This window comes from Rosa chinensis, chromosome 6 (assembly GCF_002994745.2).
Source record: "Rosa chinensis cultivar Old Blush chromosome 6, RchiOBHm-V2, whole genome shotgun sequence".
NCBI lineage: Eukaryota > Viridiplantae > Streptophyta > Magnoliopsida > Rosales > Rosaceae > Rosa > Rosa chinensis.
Window position 1 is genome coordinate 24,477,307 of NC_037093.1, and position 20,239 is coordinate 24,497,545.

At 39.9% G+C, this 20,239-nt stretch overlaps 2 protein-coding genes, 2 long non-coding RNA genes and 1 pseudogene across 4 annotated transcripts in view; 4 read left to right on the plus strand and 1 right to left on the minus strand.

The window, feature by feature from the left end:
• LOC112171102 (TMV resistance protein N) overlaps positions 1 to 20,239 on the minus strand; it is a 68,767-nt gene that overhangs the window by 17,482 nt on the left and 31,046 nt on the right. The gene's annotated exons all lie outside the window — the stretch shown is intronic.
• On the plus strand, positions 1,490 to 2,775 carry LOC112169109. Its single transcript, XR_005802142.1, has 3 exons — positions 1,490 to 1,931; positions 2,021 to 2,053; positions 2,168 to 2,775. It is a non-coding gene; the product is annotated as an uncharacterized LOC112169109 (long non-coding RNA).
• Positions 7,815 to 9,099, plus strand: LOC112169108. The gene is made up of 3 exons (XR_005802141.1): positions 7,815 to 8,255; positions 8,345 to 8,377; positions 8,492 to 9,099. It is a non-coding gene; the product is annotated as an uncharacterized LOC112169108 (long non-coding RNA).
• On the plus strand, positions 11,480 to 14,461 carry LOC112169107 (annotated as a pseudogene).
• LOC112171098 (Golgi integral membrane protein 4-like) lies at positions 17,991 to 20,206 on the plus strand. The gene is made up of 4 exons (XM_024308332.1): positions 17,991 to 18,638; positions 18,846 to 19,069; positions 19,476 to 19,662; positions 20,066 to 20,206. The coding sequence occupies exons 1-4, from the start codon at positions 17,991 to 17,993 to the stop codon at positions 20,204 to 20,206; spliced, it is 1,200 nt and encodes a 399-aa protein (XP_024164100.1).

Genomic DNA, 20,239 nt, shown 5'->3' on the forward strand with positions numbered 1-20,239 from the left:
ATCTAGTTTAGTTTGTTTCTAGATTGCCTACATTCCCTTTGCGGGATCAAACCACATGTAGTTCCGGCATTTGAGATTTAAATGGGTAGATGACCCATTTATTTTGAATTTGTGTTTGGGAAAGTGTTTAAAGTCCTTGAATTTGGTTTGGACTTTATTTGTGTGATTTGGGAATGAATTTGATTTTTCTGGTGTTGGGAGAATTTGACTGGAGTCAGTGATTCATTTGGGACTGGCTGAATTTGACTGGTGGAGTCAGGGATTCTGTTTGGAGTTGCGGTTGCATCTAGTGGGTCGCTAGACTGCCTACATACCTTGTGAAGGGATCAAACCACTGTAGTTCATCGCTCTGAGACTTTTTGGTTTTGTAACAATTTTTTATTCAACGGATATTTATTTTTTTGAATCCATCGAGATAACACATTTTTGTTGTGGACACTCGATTTAGATGGAGCGTCCACTGATTTGATTTGGGCACTCAAATGCGCCGAGCTTCGCAGTAGGTCCTGGAACTTGAAAAGGACTTTGCGTCGCCTTCCGAAGAATTTGATCCGGCCTGAACTTCTGCCAAGTTGCACAACGGGCTTTTGAGAGTAGGCTTTGTGCTTTTCCCAAAATTTGTTGATGGGAGCCTGGTTTGAGCCCAACCCATGGATGCAGACTTGGACACCCATGACTTGATTTCATCTCTGCACCCAGCTTAATTGTTCGACAAAATGAACTCCCAAAAAGCCACCTGGTATACGTCTTCTTTGATTTGGATGATTCGATAAGCTTGAACTCTCAGAGGAGGAGTTGGAGATGGAGATTACTTTAGTCAGCTTGACTCAGAGATGGCCCTGGAGGTGCGTGTTGGGTAATAGCTAACAACTCATTCTTTGATTCAAAGAAGAAATTTTCTGACAACCGAACTTGAATTGTTTCATTTGCCAGCACTCTTCATCGAAATTTATGAGCATTTCCGTGGTCTGTGTCTTTCCTGCTTTTCTCCTGAGCACTTGGTGAGCTGGGATTGCAATTTGTGCTTCTCTCCCGAACACCTGGTGAGCATTAGAATGGGTACTGCAATTTCTCGTCTTGCAGCTGAAAATCCGACCTGCCCCCATGATATTCAATTATGAAGGTTGATTTATGTTTGTCTGCAACACCACCGCTTGTCTTCCCTTACGTTCTGCCAAAATTTGATTATTAGGTGCTACAGAATGCAGAATTCATTTCAAGCCACACAATGAGCACCAGAGGAAACTTGTAGACTTTGAATATTGTTTTCTTTTCTTCTTTTGATTGATAAAGAAACACGTAGCTAGACCTTGCTTCTTAGTCTCTGACCCTTTGCACATTTGTTTAATTGGATTTTTGAAAGCTTTTGTCTTTAGTCCAAAGCTACATCAACATCATGGTCTAACAATCATGCTTAATTAATTGCAAATGGATGACTATGAAGAAATGACTTTGCAAGTCTAGAACGCCACCACTTGGTCTTGTTTACTTTATACCACCATGAGTACTAATGTGCAGGTGATAAACCAGGCCACACATTAATTATTAAAGCAGAACAGTAACCTTGCAAAATGCTTTGAATATTGATTTTGTTCTCTTTTGATTGAGAAGAGGCCACGTAGTAAACCTTTGAATCTTTTGACTTGCACGCCACATGAATCTGGAGAGTACCTTGTTCCTCTTTTTTTTTTATAGCTTTAAATAGAACAAAGTTGCAGCATAGCACCCTCTGAGAATCATGGCTTCAGATTGTCATCTTCTCCTTCCTTTTCTTCCAGACTAGGTTCTTTTTGCCATGCTTTAGAATCCACTGTCTGATAGAGCCTTTTGTGAACACTGTAGGTAAAAGTGCAGGCAGGGAGTTTGACAGCAAGTGCAGGCAGGAACTTTGATAGCAGAGGCCATTTCATTGCTGGGATTTGGTGGACAAGGTGAGTCCAAAATTCTCATAGAGAAGTGGGAAAGCTTCTGCTTCACAGCTTGGTCTCAGGTTTCTGATTTATTTCCTCCTTGCTTGCAGGTTACTAGGAGTACTTCCAAGAGAACATCAAGGGTGAGCTTTCCTCTCCAGACACCACCTTTGATGATTTGTGTGGTTGTCTTGCTTGATCATTTCTTTGTGTGGCTTGTTTGCAAGGCCATCTGATTTGTTATATTGGAAAAGAAGGTAGGAGGTAGGAGGCTTTCGGTGGTGACTGTTGTTGACTTCCAGAGCAGATGACATGACATTCCACCGATTGGTCATACACTCGTGGATACACATGTATCATATACGAGATTGCGACCGTTCGGGGATCTCCATAGCTCCATGGCGGTGACACCAGTAAAGAGACACTGCAAAAGAAAAACAAGAAGTAGCACTGGTAGGTCAGAGAGGCATCAACCTTTTAGCGTCTGCTTCCCGGCTCCTCCCTTGAACAAAGTTGCTGGATTCTTCTTCTCTCCTTTGCAGCAGGGCTTCACCTTCCTCTTGATGTGTTTTCTCCGTTGTTGCTTCTCTCCAGCCTTTTCTGCTCCTCCCTTCGTTGCCTCTCTGCTGCCCCTCTTCACTTGTTGTAAAGAGCCTTTATATAGGCAACGTAGAAGAATAAAGATCATGCGGGTTAACCATAACTCTTTTTTTTGAATTTGAAATGATCTTCAGATGACGATAACCATTCCCATATTCAAACTTGTAACTGTGGGAACTATCCACAACTTCCAGTATGGAATTTGAATTTTGAAAGCTTTGAGTATCAATCCACGTGATCATGCTTCGGAGATAATTAAGCTAAACCAATTTGAAAGTTACTGGACTCTCTCACTTTTGCGTCGAACCAATTTTCTCATTTTGGGTTTGTGAATTTTTTTGTCTCAACAGTTGCCCCCTTAAGCGTCGTGCGTGGAATATCTTTGCGCGTGCGAGGCTTGACAACTTTTCCTATTTCAGTGAAGGTGAGTTGATGCTTTGACCAGGTTGCAAGTCATCTTTCCCATGCTTGGTTTCTTTTCTTCACTAGTTGTAGTTTATACTTGTACGAGGAGTCTCTGAGGTGCAAGGCTTTGTGCCATTTGATCGCAACCTGTTGGCGAAGAGAACGTGATTTTGATGATTTTGTGGCTGGATCTAGAATTAGACTGCCTACGTACCCTTTTAAGGGATCAAGCCTTACGTAGTTCCCACGAAGGATTTTTTTTTATTGGTAAATGAAGCATCTGTTGTACCTTCGTTGCTTTCATGCTATTTGCAGGTATTGAACTATGTGCTCTTGAAGAGATTTTTCCCTTCTACCTGGATCAGCCTAGAAGGGATTGCACCTCACCAGGATTTTTCTCGAAGAGGTTTCCTCTCACTCGAATCTTTCTTAAAGAGCTTTCTCCTTACTTACATCAAGCTTGAGGGAACTTCTAGCTTTCTCCATACTTATATCAAGCTCGAGGAGATTTCTACTTACTCGGATCTTTATCGAGGAGATTCCTTTTCACTTAAATCGACTTCGAGAAGATTTCCCCTCACTCGGATTTGTTTCGAGGAGATTTCTCCTCACTCGGATTTCCCTCGAGAAGATTTCTCCTCAAAGAGTTTCTACATCCTTTCGTCCTATGCACATGTTAATTAGGCTTTCATGCTTGGCCAGCAACACCCACTGCTTCCTTTATCTGATTTTCTCTTTCTTCCTGATTGATTGAGGAATGGAGATATATTTTTGATTGGGTGGCTGCATCTAGTTTTTGAGGCTAGACTGCCTACGTACCCCTTTTGAGGGATCAAGCCGTCGTAGTTCTGGGGCTTTGTGCTCTAACTTTTGCCTGGACCGCCCTTTCGGGTTTTCAATCCAGCGAGCTTTTTTTTAGCCTTAACTTTTGCTTGAACTACCCTTTGTGGGGGGTTTTTGTTCAACAGGCCTTTATAAAATTTTTTTTTTTTTTTTTTTTTTTTCGCTCCATTTTTTTGCCTGGACCTCCCTCTCGGGTTTTCAGTCTAGCGAGCTTTTTTTTTTTTTTTTTTTTTTTTTTTTTTGGTAGCACCTTTTGAGAGACAAATAAGATTGCAGACAAACTTCAATTTTACTCTGCTGACGATGTCTCCACCTCAATTTCCTTGTTGTTGACCATTTCTTGGATTATGTTCTTCAGAACAAAACAGTCCTTTGTTGGATGACTAACAATTCGATGGTACTGGCAATATCTAGGGTCGTTGATCTTGTTGACTTCACTCTGTAGTTTTGGTTCAGGAAGCTCGATAGCTCGTGCTTTGTTGAGCTCACTGAAAATTTGTTCGACATCATCATCATCGAAAGAGTATTTGACTTCTTTTCTTTCTTTGAGAGTGAGCTTTCTAGACCCTTCCTTTCCTTTGCATTTGTTCGACTTGGTGTCAGTTTCGACAAAGGTTGCCAGTGACTCATCTATATTGTCGACTCTATGGTCTTTAAAGGACGTCCTCTGTGTCATAATCTTCTTACGGGCGACTTGTCTTTCGACATTGCTAGCTTTTGAGACTAGCGCTTCGAATGTTTGAGGTTCTGCGGTGCTGACAAAAGTTGCTATCTGTGGTAAGAGATTGTTTGAGCACATTTGTACTGCTGATAGCTCTGTTAATTTTTCCGAGCATTGGAGGTTTAAGCTCCTCCATCTGGAAATGAATTCATTGGTGCTTTCATCAGACTCCTGTTTAGTGTCAGCCAAGTCGATAATTGAGACTTTCTTTTTGGAGCTGACAAATTGTGCTAGAAATGCTCTTTGCATATCGTCCCATGTGAGGATAGAACCTGGTTGTAGTTGACTGTACCAAGTAAAAGCTGCTCCTCTGAGGGACTGAACAAACTGCCTTACTAGCAATGCATCTGATTGTGATGTTTCCCCGCAGGCTAAGAAGAAATGAGCCAAATGTTCATGCGGAGAGCCATCTGCTCCATCGAACTTGTCAAAAGTTGGCTTCTGATAGCCCTTAGGGAATGGTAGTGCATCGTAATGAGCAGGGTAGGGTTTCAAGTACCCAGAGAACTGTGGATTTGAGGAGGTGTATACTTCACGGATTCCTTCTGCAATTAGTGTCTTTATGTCTTCAAGACTTGCAATTGTGGAACCATGTCCTCCTATTTTCTTTTCACGATCACATTTTTCATCATTTTTGTGATTGCCAATGTTAGCCATAGCGGCTAATTGAGAAGTCAGTGCTGCTATTTGAACATCTTTTTCAGCTAGCATCGTCTTCATTTCTTCTAGCTGCTCTTCTATTGTTGATGCGTTTGTGACCATCACTGACATGGTCTCAGGCGTTGTGTTGTTATGTATCTCAAACAATGATTGAGTATTTTGACTAACAACAGGGACCATATATGATCTTGATTCTGCTGAAGAGTCCGGCAATGCTCCTTGTGTTTTATGAGATTGGAATGCCCCCACTGGTATACGTGTTTTCTTGGTCTTTGTAGAAGCTCTTTTGTTGACCACTGATAGACTCTGTTGGTGGTGTATCTTAACAACTTTGACCTTCCGGCTAGACGAGTTGTCAGAGGTTGAGGTGAACTTGACTATCTGAGGTTCAGAAGCTATATTAGCTATCGCTGATTGCAGGTGTACTTGCTGTGGGGACTTGAGGGACCGGGCTTTGGGCCTTGTTGGAACCTCATGCGGTGTAACGACCAAACTGATTGGAATAGAACCGATCATTATCTGAGTAGTGACATGGGCATGTGTATTATGGTTGAGCTTTGGGACATCGCTTCTGATTGGAGCCGCATCGATGATGCATGAAACACGATGATCAACTCGTCTTGCATCTCTAGCCTTTGACTCAGTAGCTTTAAGCTCTTGGAAGTTCATTGTCACTTGTGGTGCCATGTTGTATCCTATGGCAAACAAGTAACAAATATGATTAGTTATATCATAAATGGAGATGAAAAGGAGAATGGATCCCACCGGGCGTGCCAAAAATTATGTTGAGAGAAAATCTGCACACAGTAAGCGTAAATGTCACCCAACATAATTTCACTCGTATTCATTAAAAGAACAGAGTTTTTATTATTTCGGGTTCGACCCATTCAAGACAGAATGTGTCTCTTAATTACAATCCCTTGTTACAAGGAAACACCCTTTGATTCCATTTATGAAGAAACCAATTGATGGGATGTGTGTGTTTGTTTGTTTTTGCGGCTGCACCCGGATATTTGAATGGGTTGCCTACGTACCATTGGAGAAGGATCAAGCCACTCGTAGTTCAAGAGTTCCAATGAGTGGATGACTCATTGGAGGGCTTTGATTTTTGGGATTAGAGTAGTGTTTAGGTGAATTTGGTTGAAGTGAACCAGGGATTCGATTTTGTGTTTAGGACGCGGTTGTATCTAGTTTAGTTTGTTTCTAGATTGCCTACATACCCTTTGCGGGATCAAACTACATGTAGTTCCGGCATTTGAGATTTAAATGGGTAGATGACCCATTTATTTTGAATTTGTGTTTGGGAAAGTGTTTAAAGTCCTTGAATTTGGTTTGGACTTTATTTGTGTGATTTGGGAATGAATTTGATTTTTCTGGTGTTGGGAGAATTTGACTGGAGTCAGTGATTCATTTGGGACTGGCTGAATTTGACTGGTGGAGTCAGGGATTCTGTTTGGAGTTGCGGTTGCATCTAGTGGGTCGCTAGACTGCCTACATACCTTGTGAAGGGATCAAACCACTGTAGTTCATCGCTCTGAGACTTTTTGGTTTTGTAACAATTTTTTATTCAACGGATATTTATTTTTTTGAATCCATCGAGATAACACATTTTTGTTGTGGACACTCGATTTAGATGGAGCGTCCACTGATTTGATTTGGGCACTCAAATGCGCCGAGCTTCGCAGTAGGTCCTGGAACTTGAAAAGGACTTTGCGTCGCCTTCCGAAGAATTTGATCCGGCCTGAACTTCTGCCAAGTTGCACAACGGGCTTTTGAGAGTAGGCTTTGTGCTTTTCCCAAAATTTGTTGATGGGAGCCTGGTTTGAGCCCAACCCATGGATGCAGACTTGGACACCCATGACTTGATTTCATCTCTGCACCCAGCTTAATTGTTCGACAAAATGAACTCCCAAAAAGCCACCTGGTATACGTCTTCTTTGATTTGGATGATTCGATAAGCTTGAACTCTCAGAGGAGGAGTTGGAGATGGAGATTACTTTAGTCAGCTTGACTCAGAGATGGCCCTGGAGGTGCGTGTTGGGTAATAGCTAACAACTCATTCTTTGATTCAAAGAAGAAATTTTCTGACAACCGAACTTGAATTGTTTCATTTGCCAGCACTCTTCATCGAAATTTATGAGCATTTCCGTGGTCTGTGTCTTTCCTGCTTTTCTCCTGAGCACTTGGTGAGCTGGGATTGCAATTTGTGCTTCTCTCCCGAACACCTGGTGAGCATTAGAATGGGTACTGCAATTTCTCGTCTTGCAGCTGAAAATCCGACCTGCCCCCATGATATTCAATTATGAAGGTTGATTTATGTTTGTCTGCAACACCACCGCTTGTCTTCCCTTACGTTCTGCCAAAATTTGATTATTAGGTGCTACAGAATGCAGAATTCATTTCAAGCCACACAATGAGCACCAGAGGAAACTTGTAGACTTTGAATATTGTTTTCTTTTCTTCTTTTGATTGATAAAGAAACACGTAGCTAGACCTTGCTTCTTAGTCTCTGACCCTTTGCACATTTGTTTAATTGGATTTTTTGAAAGCTTTTGTCTTTAGTCCAAAGCTACATCAACATCATGGTCTAACAATCATGCTTAATTAATTGCAAATGGATGACTATGAAGAAATGACTTTGCAAGTCTAGAACGCCACCACTTGGTCTTGTTTACTTTATACCACCATGAGTACTAATGTGCAGGTGATAAACCAGGCCACACATTAATTATTAAAGCAGAACAGTAACCTTGCAAAATGCTTTGAATATTGATTTTGTTCTCTTTTGATTGAGAAGAGGCCACGTAGTAAACCTTTGAATCTTTTGACTTGCACGCCACATGAATCTGGAGAGTACCTTGTTCCTCTTTTTTTTTATAGCTTTAAATAGAACAAAGTTGCAGCATAGCACCCTCTGAGAATCATGGCTTCAGATTGTCATCTTCTCCTTCCTTTTCTTCCAGACTAGGTTCTTTTTGCCATGCTTTAGAATCCACTGTCTGATAGAGCCTTTTGTGAACACTGTAGGTAAAAGTGCAGGCAGGGAGTTTGACAGCAAGTGCAGGCAGGAACTTTGATAGCAGAGGCCATTTCATTGCTGGGATTTGGTGGACAAGGTGAGTCCAAAATTCTCATAGAGAAGTGGGAAAGCTTCTGCTTCACAGCTTGGTCTCAGGTTTCTGATTTATTTCCTCCTTGCTTGCAGGTTACTAGGAGTACTTCCAAGAGAACATCAAGGGTGAGCTTTCCTCTCCAGACACCACCTTTGATGATTTGTGTGGTTGTCTTGCTTGATCATTTCTTTGTGTGGCTTGTTTGCAAGGCCATCTGATTTGTTATATTGGAAAAGAAGGTAGGAGGTAGGAGGCTTTCGGTGGTGACTGTTGTTGACTTCCAGAGCAGATGACATGACATTCCACCGATTGGTCATACACTCGTGGATACACATGTATCATATACGAGATTGCGACCGTTCGGGGATCTCCATAGCTCCATGGCGGTGACACCAGTAAAGAGACACTGCAAAAGAAAAACAAGAAGTAGCACTGGTAGGTCAGAGAGGCATCAACCTTTTAGCGTCTGCTTCCCGGCTCCTCCCTTGAACAAAGTTGCTGGATTCTTCTTCTCTCCTTTGCAGCAGGGCTTCACCTTCCTCTTGATGTGTTTTCTCCGTTGTTGCTTCTCTCCAGCCTTTTCTGCTCCTCCCTTCGTTGCCTCTCTGCTGCCCCTCTTCACTTGTTGTAAAGAGCCTTTATATAGGCAACGTAGAAGAATAAAGATCATGCGGGTTAACCATAACTCTTTTTTTTGAATTTGAAATGATCTTCAGATGACGATAACCATTCCCATATTCAAACTTGTAACTGTGGGAACTATCCACAACTTCCAGTATGGAATTTGAATTTTGAAAGCTTTGAGTATCAATCCACGTGATCATGCTTCGGAGATAATTAAGCTAAACCAATTTGAAAGTTACTGGACTCTCTCACTTTTGCGTCGAACCAATTTTCTCATTTTGGGTTTGTGAATTTTTTTGTCTCAACACCTTGACAGGTGATCTCTTTTTTTCACTGGATTTGCGGATTGTCACTTTGATGAGACAGTTTTCCCGTCGTTAGGGGGAGATTAGAACGTCAACGTTCAACAGGAACAACAGGAATTGTCGTGGTCTGTCCACACTATGTCTCATCTTGATCCCCTAAAAGTGACGAGATCACATATACCTGCTGCAAACATGTCTACAAGGATTGATGTCCCCACAGGAGGACATGGTGCCACCCAGAGGAGATGGGTACGGCACCACTACCACGGATGGTGGTATGGTGATGCCACAAGGTGGCATAATGGCGTCATAGGCCATGGGTTCCGCTAGAGAGCGTAGGAGACCCACATGTTCGATGGATTCTCGCCCTAGGAAGAGAGTGAGTTTGGCACAACTTGATCCATTGATCATTGATACGCAAAATCAGTCTCATGAGAATATTCTGGATTGTGGTTATGTCCAAGAGACATCGTTGGAGGACTCCTCAATGTTAGAACCAATTCTTGAGAATATAGAGATCTCTACGAACTACACTAGTGTTTATGAGGACGTGAAATTATTGAGACCAATGACATCGAACCTTACTCCGTTGAAGAATGCCAACGTAGAGAAAATTGGCATAAATGGAAAGATGTGATCCAGGTTGAATTAGATTCACTAACGAAGAGAAAGGATTTCGGCCCTGAGATACCAACACCTCCTAACATAAAACCGGTTGACATTAATAGGTCTTCGTTAGATAGCGTGATGAGAAAAAGAGATGATAATCTCGCCTTATGGCGCAAGGCTTCTCACTAAACTCCTTGGAATCGACTACGAGAAGACATATTCTCTCGTAATGGATGTCATTGCACTCCACTATTTTGTCAATTTGGTAGTTTCCAAATAACTGAACATGCAGTTTACGAATGTGGTCACTATGTAGCTCTATGGGAATCTAGATACGGAATATAATGAAGTTTCTTGTGGACTTCATTTACCCAAATCAAGTGGCTCTTGACCATGGAGCACGTTTGCAATAAGGGTGAAACGCTCACTAAAGCGACTACTTGATTGGGAAGGGATATGATGAACTATGCCCCTGCGTTTTCATGACAAGTTCTGGATTTGCAATTGTCACAGTTTATGTTGATAAACATAATTGGAACCGTTGAGAGTTAAGGGAAACCGCTGAACACTTGAAATCTGAGTTTGAGATGAAGGACATTGGGAGAACACGGTTTTGTCTACATTTAGAACTTGTATACCGTGTCAATAAATGCTTTGCATTTTGATAAAGTCAAAGATGCACTCCCATGGTAGCCCGTAGTCTTGACCCTAAGAGGGATACATTTTGTCCCAGGGATGATGACGAAGACGTGTTAATTGGCAGAAGTGTCTTACCTAAGTGCAATAGGCGCATTATTGTACTTAACACAATACAAGACCGAACATCTCATTTGTTATGAACTTGCTGGCTAGGTGTAGCCCTGAGCCAACACAACGCCATTGGATTGGTATAAAGACAATCTTTCGATACTTGAGAGGTACGATTGATATGGGCTTGTTCTATCCCTGCAGAGAGAAAAGAATGACAGAAGAATGAGAACGGATCTCATTAGCCCAAGTGGCACCGTCCAAGATGCTGTGATTGGCAAAGCCGCCGGCCACCCATCCTCCTCCCTTACATCAAAACGATGATGATGTTTTGATGGATTTTGCTTATGTAGGGTATCTCTCAAACCCTCACAAAGATTGCTCCCAAACGGGTTATGTCTTTACCATGGGAAGCACTGCGATATCTTGGAGGTCTACAAAGCAGACCCTTGTTGCTACTTCCTCAAATCATGCAGAGATTATCGCTCTACATGAAGCCGTGCGAGAATGCATATGGCTAAGGTCTGTAGTTAGACACATTCGAGGAACTTGTGGTTTGAAGTCTACCATAGATGAACCTACTTGAGCAAATGAAATTAGGTTTCATCAAGGGCGACAACACCAAGCATATATCGCCCAAGTTATTTTACAATCAGCAACAACAAGCACTTCTAAATATTGAAGTGAATCAAATCCGATCTGAGGATAATGTAGCGGACTTATTTACTAAGTCGTTACCTAAATCCACCTTCGAGAAACATGTGAAGAGCATTGGATTGAGAAAGTTATCCGAACTCCCATGATTATAGCAATCAGGGGGAGATATTGACATCAGGGGGAGGTATGATGTCTACATGTTCGATCTCGAAGAGTGAATGACGTGTTGTACTCTTTTTGTCCTTTGACCAGGGTTATTTTTGTCCCACAGGGTTTTTGTTACCTGACAAGGTTTTTAGTGAGGCAACGATCAAAGCGTCATCACCAAGTTTGAGCGGCATATGGGGGAGTGTTGAAGGAAGTCGACATCGTGTGTGCCTCTTCAAACTAGGGTTTCAGTCGTAGAGTTGTAATATGAGAAGGTTCTATATTACCTAGTTATGTTCAGATTCTATTACCTTTCATGTACTCTCTGTAACTCCCTATATAGAGGGCTCCTATTATCAATAATACAACACAATTCTCCCTGCAATTCCTTTTTACTACAACAGCAAGAAGATTTGATAAGCTCCCAAAGATAGGTTGAATGGTTTAGCAATCTTATTGAAAAGAATATGTTGAAAAATGTTGAGGTTGAGCACATAATTGATGACTTTGCATCTAAAAAAATGCAAAAAGAAGTCATTTTAGATGAGATTTGATTGATATAAAGCGATGTAATCTTTATTTTTCGGGGTATTGGTTTTATGTCCCCCCCCGTTGTATCATATTTTTTTCATCAATATGAATTTTTTTTTTATATAAAGGGCCCAATTTTATTCTTCGCCCCGAGCCTTGAATTTCCCAGGACCGGGCCTGTCTAAGACCATATAATAATTTTCCTGCAGCAATAATACAAGTAACTAAACATTAGAAAATTAATCAAATAATACATTGTTTTTACAAAAAGAAAGAAAAAGAAATGGTGGGGGGTGGGGTTTTAAAAAAAAAGGAAATGTCCCTTTACATTAATTCTATGAAAGTTTTTCTCCATTCTCGAAAAAAGAATGAAAAACCTTTTAAGTAATAACAAATGTTAAATATTTAGTAAATTATCGGAAGATGATCCGTTTTTACCCAAAATTTGACAGTATAAAAAAATGATCACCTGAAAACAATTACGTAGAAGTCTCACAGTGATAATAGGTTTAATCCATGCCATATCAAACTGTGATTCTAATTAATTGTTTATAGACGTCCTTTTGAGTTCAGTTTGCCACCGAAGGTGAACCAATTATCTGAATCTTTATATGAGTGGATGGTGGGCTATATACACTTTTTCACCTCCTAGTCCGTGACTTGCATGATACAATGAATCGTCTTCATCAAGCTTTATGCTACGTCCAAAATGTGTCTCAATAGTACAAAAATTGCCCCACTATTGAACCAATGCAAACAATGTTAGGTAATTTGTACTAAGTAATGACATTGATATATATATTTTTTTTTTAGGGTCTTAACCATGTTTCTATGAATAATAGGTTGGGGATCCAATTATAGCCCACAATTGCTGGGAAAGACCATAAGACATGGACACAGCTAGGACTGTATATGCCGTGGACTCGCCGAATCCAGCTTCTGATGTTGCTGGTGAGAAAGCTGCGGCGCTGTCAGCTTCCTCAATGGCATTCCGATCCTCTGACCCTGGTTATGCAGACACATTGTTGCGAAATGCCATGAAGGCCTTCGAGTTTGTGGATACTTACAGAGGAGCTTACAATGATAATGCCAATGTTAGAGATGGTGTCTGCCCATTTTACTGTGATTTCGATGGTTACCAAGTAAGTACTAAATCTCAATACTTAGCTCCAAATAGGATATTAATTAATTACTCTATACTTAATATTCTTGTTAACAAATCACTTTGTCAATCATAACCTTTGTTTAATGATGACTAAGCATAATATAATGAGATAACTACATATTTCCAATCACCCTTTTTTTATTCCCCCAATCTCAGTTTCTCTTCCATACATCTTAAATTACATGCAACGCATCCATATCACGGTCTTTATAATCTGTCACTGGGTTTTGTTAGGAAAAAAATTTGTGACAGCTTGTATGTGTAGTGATTAAGACATCATTCCTACACAAGAAAACGTCCAGTTTGAACCCCCTAGTCTTCAACTATTGCTTGACAAAAAAATTTGTGTAACATTTGACAGGACGAATTGCTATGGAGACTGCAGCCTGGCTGATCGAGGAGAGTCACTCAGGATGGTGGTTACCTTGACTACATACAAAACAATGGCAAAACTCTTGGTGCAGAGGACAATATAAACGAATTTGGTTGGGACAACAAGCATGCTGGCCTCTATGTTCTAATCTCCAAGGTTAGGTCAAGCTTCCCAGATTATTATATATAGGAATCGCTACGATATAAATGATGTGATTTCATGATGAACCTTTTCCCTTTATTTTCCAGGAAGTCCTGGAAGGCAACATGTTCAACCTTGAATCGTACAAATCATCGGCTGATAGCTTCATGTGCACATTAATACCGGAATCATCATCCTCCCACATCGAGTACACTCCAGCCGGTCTCATCTACAAGCCAGGAGGCAGCAATCTGCAACATGTAACTTCGATTTCATTCCTACTATACTAGTTTACGCCAATTACCTTGCACGAACCTCGCGATCCCTCAACTGTGGAAACATAGATGTCAGTCCAACAACCCTTCGCCAAATCGCCAAAAAGCAGGTTGATTACATTTTGGGTGATAATCCAATGGGTTTGTCATACATGGTCGGATACAGCGACCATTATCCACAGTGAATTCACCACCGTGGATCTTCTTTACCATCTATCAAGGATCATCCCCAACCCATTGCTTGCAAGGAAGGCTCAGTGTACTTCAATTCGTCAAACCCTAACCCTAATTCCCTTGTGGGGGCCCTAGTAGGAGGACCTGGAGAAGATGATGTCTATGAGGATGATCGCGCTGATTTTAGGAAGTCTGAACCGACCACATACATTAATGCACCATTTGTTGGTGTTTTGGCATACTTTGTGGCTAATCCCAGTCCAAACTAGCAGAAATTGATACTGGTCAAACACAGATCAATTTTGTAAATAAACCACATGATCATGATTTGAAACATAGGGAAAGAAAATGAATGTCTCTCATCTTGAGAGCCAAGAGTGAAGAGGCGTGTTATTGAGAGTTCCATACTCATATGTTAAAGGTTTTTGAGGTCACAGAAGTAATTTCTTTGTGACTTTTTACAGATAATAAAAAAGAGTTCCTTTATATTCTTGTTCTAATTTTGAGACAATAAGATGAACGATTTGAAGTTTAACATATATCATGCATATGGCTGATTAGTGTTCTTTACTAAACTATTAATTAACGCGGGAAATGTTTGATTCTTGATCGAGGAATGTTACAAACTTTCCTAAATTGCCTGTTCATGTGTATATTTTATATATTTTCATCATTCAGTGTTCCAAATTAAGACAATTCAATTACATATAGCTCCCTAGACAAGCACAGTACAGCTACACAGTGGCGGAGCCAGAAAATGATCTCAACTGGGGCACTCAAAAGTTTAAAAAAAAATTTTTAAAAAAATTGAAACTTAAACTTAAAATATATCAAAATTGTAATAAAAATAATAATTAGAATAAGGTTAGGGAAATATCAATATTTATTTTTGTACTAAAAAGATCAATATTTTTTTAGATTACATATTTTATTAATCAAACTTATAGTTTTTAGATTTTAGACAATTTTTCATAATGGAAATATAATTTAGGGATAATGATAAAAAAAGGTCATTTTGAAGTGTCTTATTATAATTTAAACACCACAAATGTTCAGATGATAATTTAGGTCACCTGTTCACGATCTACCACTGCATTTCAAATTAATTACAAAACTGCCACCGTCAGTTTTCTTTGGTAGTTTATGGCCGGTAAAGTAAAACGACACTATTGTTCATCTTCTCCATATTATTTCGGGATTTCAAACGTCAAAAAATCACTCAAACCTACTCCGAAATAGAGAATTATTAATCCTCTTCATCTCCGGCTGCCACATTCTGAGACACATACATTCTCCGACGACTGTTTTGCTCAACGGTGAAACAGCGCCAACTGTGCAAAAGTACTTCACAGAAAAAGCCCCAAATTTTAGGGATTTGAAGAATTGCAGAACTCGAATCGTCTACCTCAACCGGGTAATCTTTCAGCCTCGATTCTCAGAAACTTCTCTTACTTAATTTCGAGTCATTGAGATAGAGTTTAGTTTTGGAATTATAAGTCGAATATGATTTATAATTATTTCTGCATTTGATTCTGAAACAAAACAATTTGATTCCAAGTTTTAGTTTGGTTTGAGTGAAGATTTAAAGCTTTTTTAAGTGGAGATGATCAATGACTGTCTTTAAATTTTAGTTTGATGCTGTAACATAGCTAGTGACATAGGCTACTGAGTGGGTATCATTTCATTTTGGTGTGGCTTTGTTTCCATTTTGGTGTGATTTGATACAGAGAAATGAACAGTAACATAACCATTTATGTGGAGATAATGACTGTGTGTGATGCTGTTTAGGCTTTAGGCTTTACTTGAATGGAAATTCTGCTACTGCAAATACATATTATATAGGCTCAGATAATGAAACTGGTCAGTGATCATGTAACTGGCCATGTAACTGATCAAGTAACTGGCCATGTAACTTACATGTATGTAACTGATCATGTAACTGGCCATGTAACTTACATGCATGTAACTGATCATGTAACTGGCCATGTAACTTACATGTATGTAACTGATCATGTAACTGGCCATGTAACTTACATGTAACTGGCCAAGTAACTGATTATGTAACTGACGTTGAAATTGACATCAGCTGTAACTGACCATGTAACTAACCATGTAACTGATCATGTAACTTACAATATATGTATCTGGCCAAGTAACTGATTATGTAACTGCAAACTCAATGGTAACCTTCTTATTTTTTCAACAGAATTTAAACATCAGAAATGACAAGAACAAAAAGAAAAGAAAGGGAACCAAGTGATGATAACGAAGACTACCAAGAGGTGGAATTAGAAGATGAAGAAGACGATCAAACGATACACAGAAAGAAGAATTCGAAGAAGAGCTTGAAGAAATAAAAAAAAAAGGAGAGAGGAAGAAACAGAAGATGAAGAAGAAGAAGAAGAAGAAAAAGAAGAACCATCACCGAAGAGATTGAAATAAAAAAAAAGAAGACAGGAAGAAACAGAGGAAGAAGAAGTAGAACAATCACCAAAGAAGGGTTCTTCAAAAGTTATTAGCAAAAAACAGAAAGTAATGAAGGTAAAAGATTCTGAAGAGCAAGCAGAAGTAGAAGAAAAACCTGAAGCAACACCAAAGAGGAAAAAAAATGTGAAACCAGGACATGTGCAGTACAGGTGCACTTTAATAAGTTTCTTGAACACAATTAAAGATAACAAGAAGAATCTCAGTGCAAGAACATTAGATTTGCTCAGGCAGTCACCATTTGGAAAAATTGTCGATGCATTCCATGGTGGCTACATAGAGGAGAAGTCAGCCAAGAAATCTGATGATTTCATTACACTCCTCCTGCAGGCCTACGACCATGAAAATGACCTCTTCTTCTTTGGAAAGAAGAAATTCAGGATCTCGACAAGAGATATTTCAAAGATCCTAGGAATGCCAGAAAAAGGTGAGTTGGTCCCAAAGACTTCTGAGGGTGCATATCAGTCCAACTTTGTCTAGCAGTTTTTTTCAAACACAGCGAGAATTAACAAGAAAGCCGTGGAGAAAGCTCTGCAAGATGCGCTCAAAGAGAATCCAACAACAGAGGAAGGGATCGAGAAGAAGGACAAAAATGTGGCAAGATTAATCTTGCTGGACTTGTTCATCAAGTTTCTGTTCCCAAATGCAGGAGGAACAATTTCTTGGGACTACGTAAAAGCCTGCGAAAATTTGGATAAGATCGGATCTTATGACTGGGCAAGGGAAGTTGGAAGATTCTTAAAAAAGTCTATAAAGACTTTGAAAAAGAAAAAGGAGTCAAGCAGCCCATACAGTAATACAGGGGGCTGTGTTCTGATAATACTGGTAAGTTACTGTCAGACTGAAATGTAACTGGTCAAGTCACTGATCAAGTCAAACTGCATGTCATTCATCAAGTCACTATGACTATTTTTTTTTTTTTTGTGTGTGCAAGCAGTATTGGTTCTGTCAAAAGACTGGAAAAATCAAGCCAATATCTGGAAGGGAGAACGAAGATCATGGGATGAGAAAATGGGACATCCAAAAACTGATAAAGAATTGGACAAGTTTTAACAGCTTGAAAAAAATAGAGGTATTTTCTTCTTTGTCAAAGTAGTTGTCACTGGACAAGTGACTGGCCAAGTAACTATCTTGGTTAAAAGTCACTGATTAAGTCACTGTCACACTGCATGTCAATGGCCAAGTCACACTTCATGTCACTGGCCTTCATAACTGTTGTAAACATGTCATTGCTCATGTCACATAGCATGTCACTGACATATTGAATATGTTTCTTTCAGAAAATCTTTGAAAACCTGAAGGAGGATAGAGAGGAATCAGAATCCGAGGAAAAGGAGAATAGATTAGATGAAGTAAAGACAGTTCCGAAAGGAGAGGAAAAAGGATGATCAGAATTGTGAAAACGAAGAAGATAACCTAGAAGTTGAGGTGGCTGAACAGGAAACAGCTTCAGAAAAAAACAAGTGGGAGAAAGAGCTTCAGAAAAAGGAGGAAGAGATAAGATATATGACTGCGGAGAAAGATAATTTGAAGAAAAAACTGAACGAAAAGGAACAGGAACTAAGGAAAATCACGGAGGACATGGTGAATCTGGAGGAACGAAATGCTACACTTGTGACCGAGAATTTCTGCCTTGCATCATCGGTGAAGGAGTTAGAGATAAAATTGAAGGAATTAGAGCAAATGTTGAGCCCAAAGACTCGCACCTCAACAGCAGCTCAGCAGCACAGCTCCCCACCTCCTAACTCAACAGAAGGAAAAAATGAATCAAATGGAGCTGCATCTAAGGCAGCTGAAAACACAAAAGAGAAAGATCAATCGCCTGTTGAGGAAGGTCAGTCCCATGGGATCTGCACAGTCCAAGAATCTGCAGAAGCAGCATCTCAATCTTCACCTCACTGCACAGTGGCAGAAGAAACTAAATTGACACCTCCATCACACAAGGAGTCACAGTTCCAGAGCCCCACAGTCCACATGCTCATAGTGGCGGAAATGGAACAACAAGCTGACAAGTGTCAGATAGTGAAAAGTCCTATAGTTGAAGAAGCATTTCAACTTCGTACGTTGAGCATAGAGAAAGAGAAGAAGACACCAGAGCAGAACAAAAAGGGAGAGTTAACAATGCACCTCACAGAGCAACATTCCGGTGAAATGGTATCATTAATGGGTCTCTACTCTTACGTTGTGAGATTAAAGAATAGGAGAAGAACACAGAAAAAGGACAACATTTACTGGTGGGGACATGTGAAAGCAAAACGACAGAAGAAAGCAAAGGAGATTGAAGAGAGATTAAAAGATGCTGAAAAGAAAGAAAAAGAAAAGGAGATGAAGGCCTCACTGCCAGATGTTGAACGTAAAAAGCTAGAACAGATGGTAGCAAAACAGAAGTTGGACGATTTACTAGAGGATGTTCTGGAAGCAATAAGAAAGATGGACGCTGCAGAAAATGCACAAATCAATAAAGAGCCAGAAGAGAAACAGCTACCTGCTGAGGTCGTACACTGGGAGGAGAGAAAAGTATACAATTTTATGGACCAGGACACTAAGAGGAGAGTTCAGAAATATTGGCAAAATGAACCATCAGGGTAATACTTTAATTAAGTTAAAATTCTATTTTAAACTTATTGTCACTGGCCAAGTAACTGTTTATGTAACTATCAAAGTAACTGGCCAGGCCATCGTTCATGTAAATGCGGAAGTCACTGGCCATGTGAAGTCACTGGCCAAGTCTCTGTCCATGTAACTGACAAAGTAACTGGCCAAGTCACTGTCCATGTAAATGCGGAAGTCACTGGCCATGTGAAGTCACTGGCCAAGTCACTGTCCATGTAACTGACAAAGTAACTGGCCAAGTAAAGTCGCTGGCCAAGTCACTGTCCATGTAAATGCAGAAGTCACTGGCCAATGAGTTGGGCAAGTGAAGTCACTGGCCATGTGATTTTTAAATAACCAACATCACAAACTATGTTACATACACTTCATTCTTTGCAGAGTATACTTCTGGGATGGAAGACGGTATGGAGCACAGGTTTCAAGACAGGATTTAAAAGACATAATCATGGATGAACCGATAGCAAGCAATTGCATCGAATGTTATGGAATTCTCTTGACTGATCAGTTGTTGGAGAAAGAATCACAAGGCTTGGATGTCCCAACTTTTATGAATCCCTTATGCTGGGTAAGTAGTGGAACGATTATCAATCTAAAATCAAAGCAAATATTTTTTAATTGATAATAACTTGTCTTCTTTTTTTCTTACAAACAGCATTCTGCAGAAAATTTGACGATGTATTATGTACATCTGTACCTCTGCGAACCACTGTTCGAAAATCTGGCAAGATCCAACTATATATTCTTCCCAATCTCACATGAATCAGGATTTCATCATACACTGCTCATTTTTGACAAGCAATTAAAGAAATGGTTCCACTCTGATTCAAAAAGACCAAAAAAATCATCAACTGGAAAATGCTTTCAAAATGTCCAAAAAATGGTATGAAACACTTTCGTCATACTAATTTCATATATTTAATTTAAGCAGAAAGCATATTATTGATTATGTTGCGATGTTGGAAATGCAGGATGAAATGGTAGAGCTTTGGATGACTGCAGTAAAAGAACAAGCAGATGACATGGTAGAACAAGGTTGCAGGATGAAATTTGATGAAAAGAACAGTTCAGAAGAACAACGTACTGAAAATGATGGAAGTTCCATTGACTGAAACAGAGAGGGAAAGCATAAAGTGGATCAAGGA

Excerpts from the sequence above, each read along its gene's own strand:
- LOC112171098 (XM_024308332.1), top strand. The coding sequence starts at position 17,991 with ATGACTGCGGAGAAAGATAATTTGAAGAAAAAACTGAACGAAAAGGAA. Across the intron at positions 19,070-19,475 it reads TGGCAAAATGAACCATCAGG|AGTATACTTCTGGGATGGAA; the intron begins GTAATACTTTAA and ends CATTCTTTGCAG. Across the intron at positions 19,663-20,065 it reads TTATGAATCCCTTATGCTGG|GATGAAATGGTAGAGCTTTG; the intron begins GTAAGTAGTGGA and ends TTGGAAATGCAG.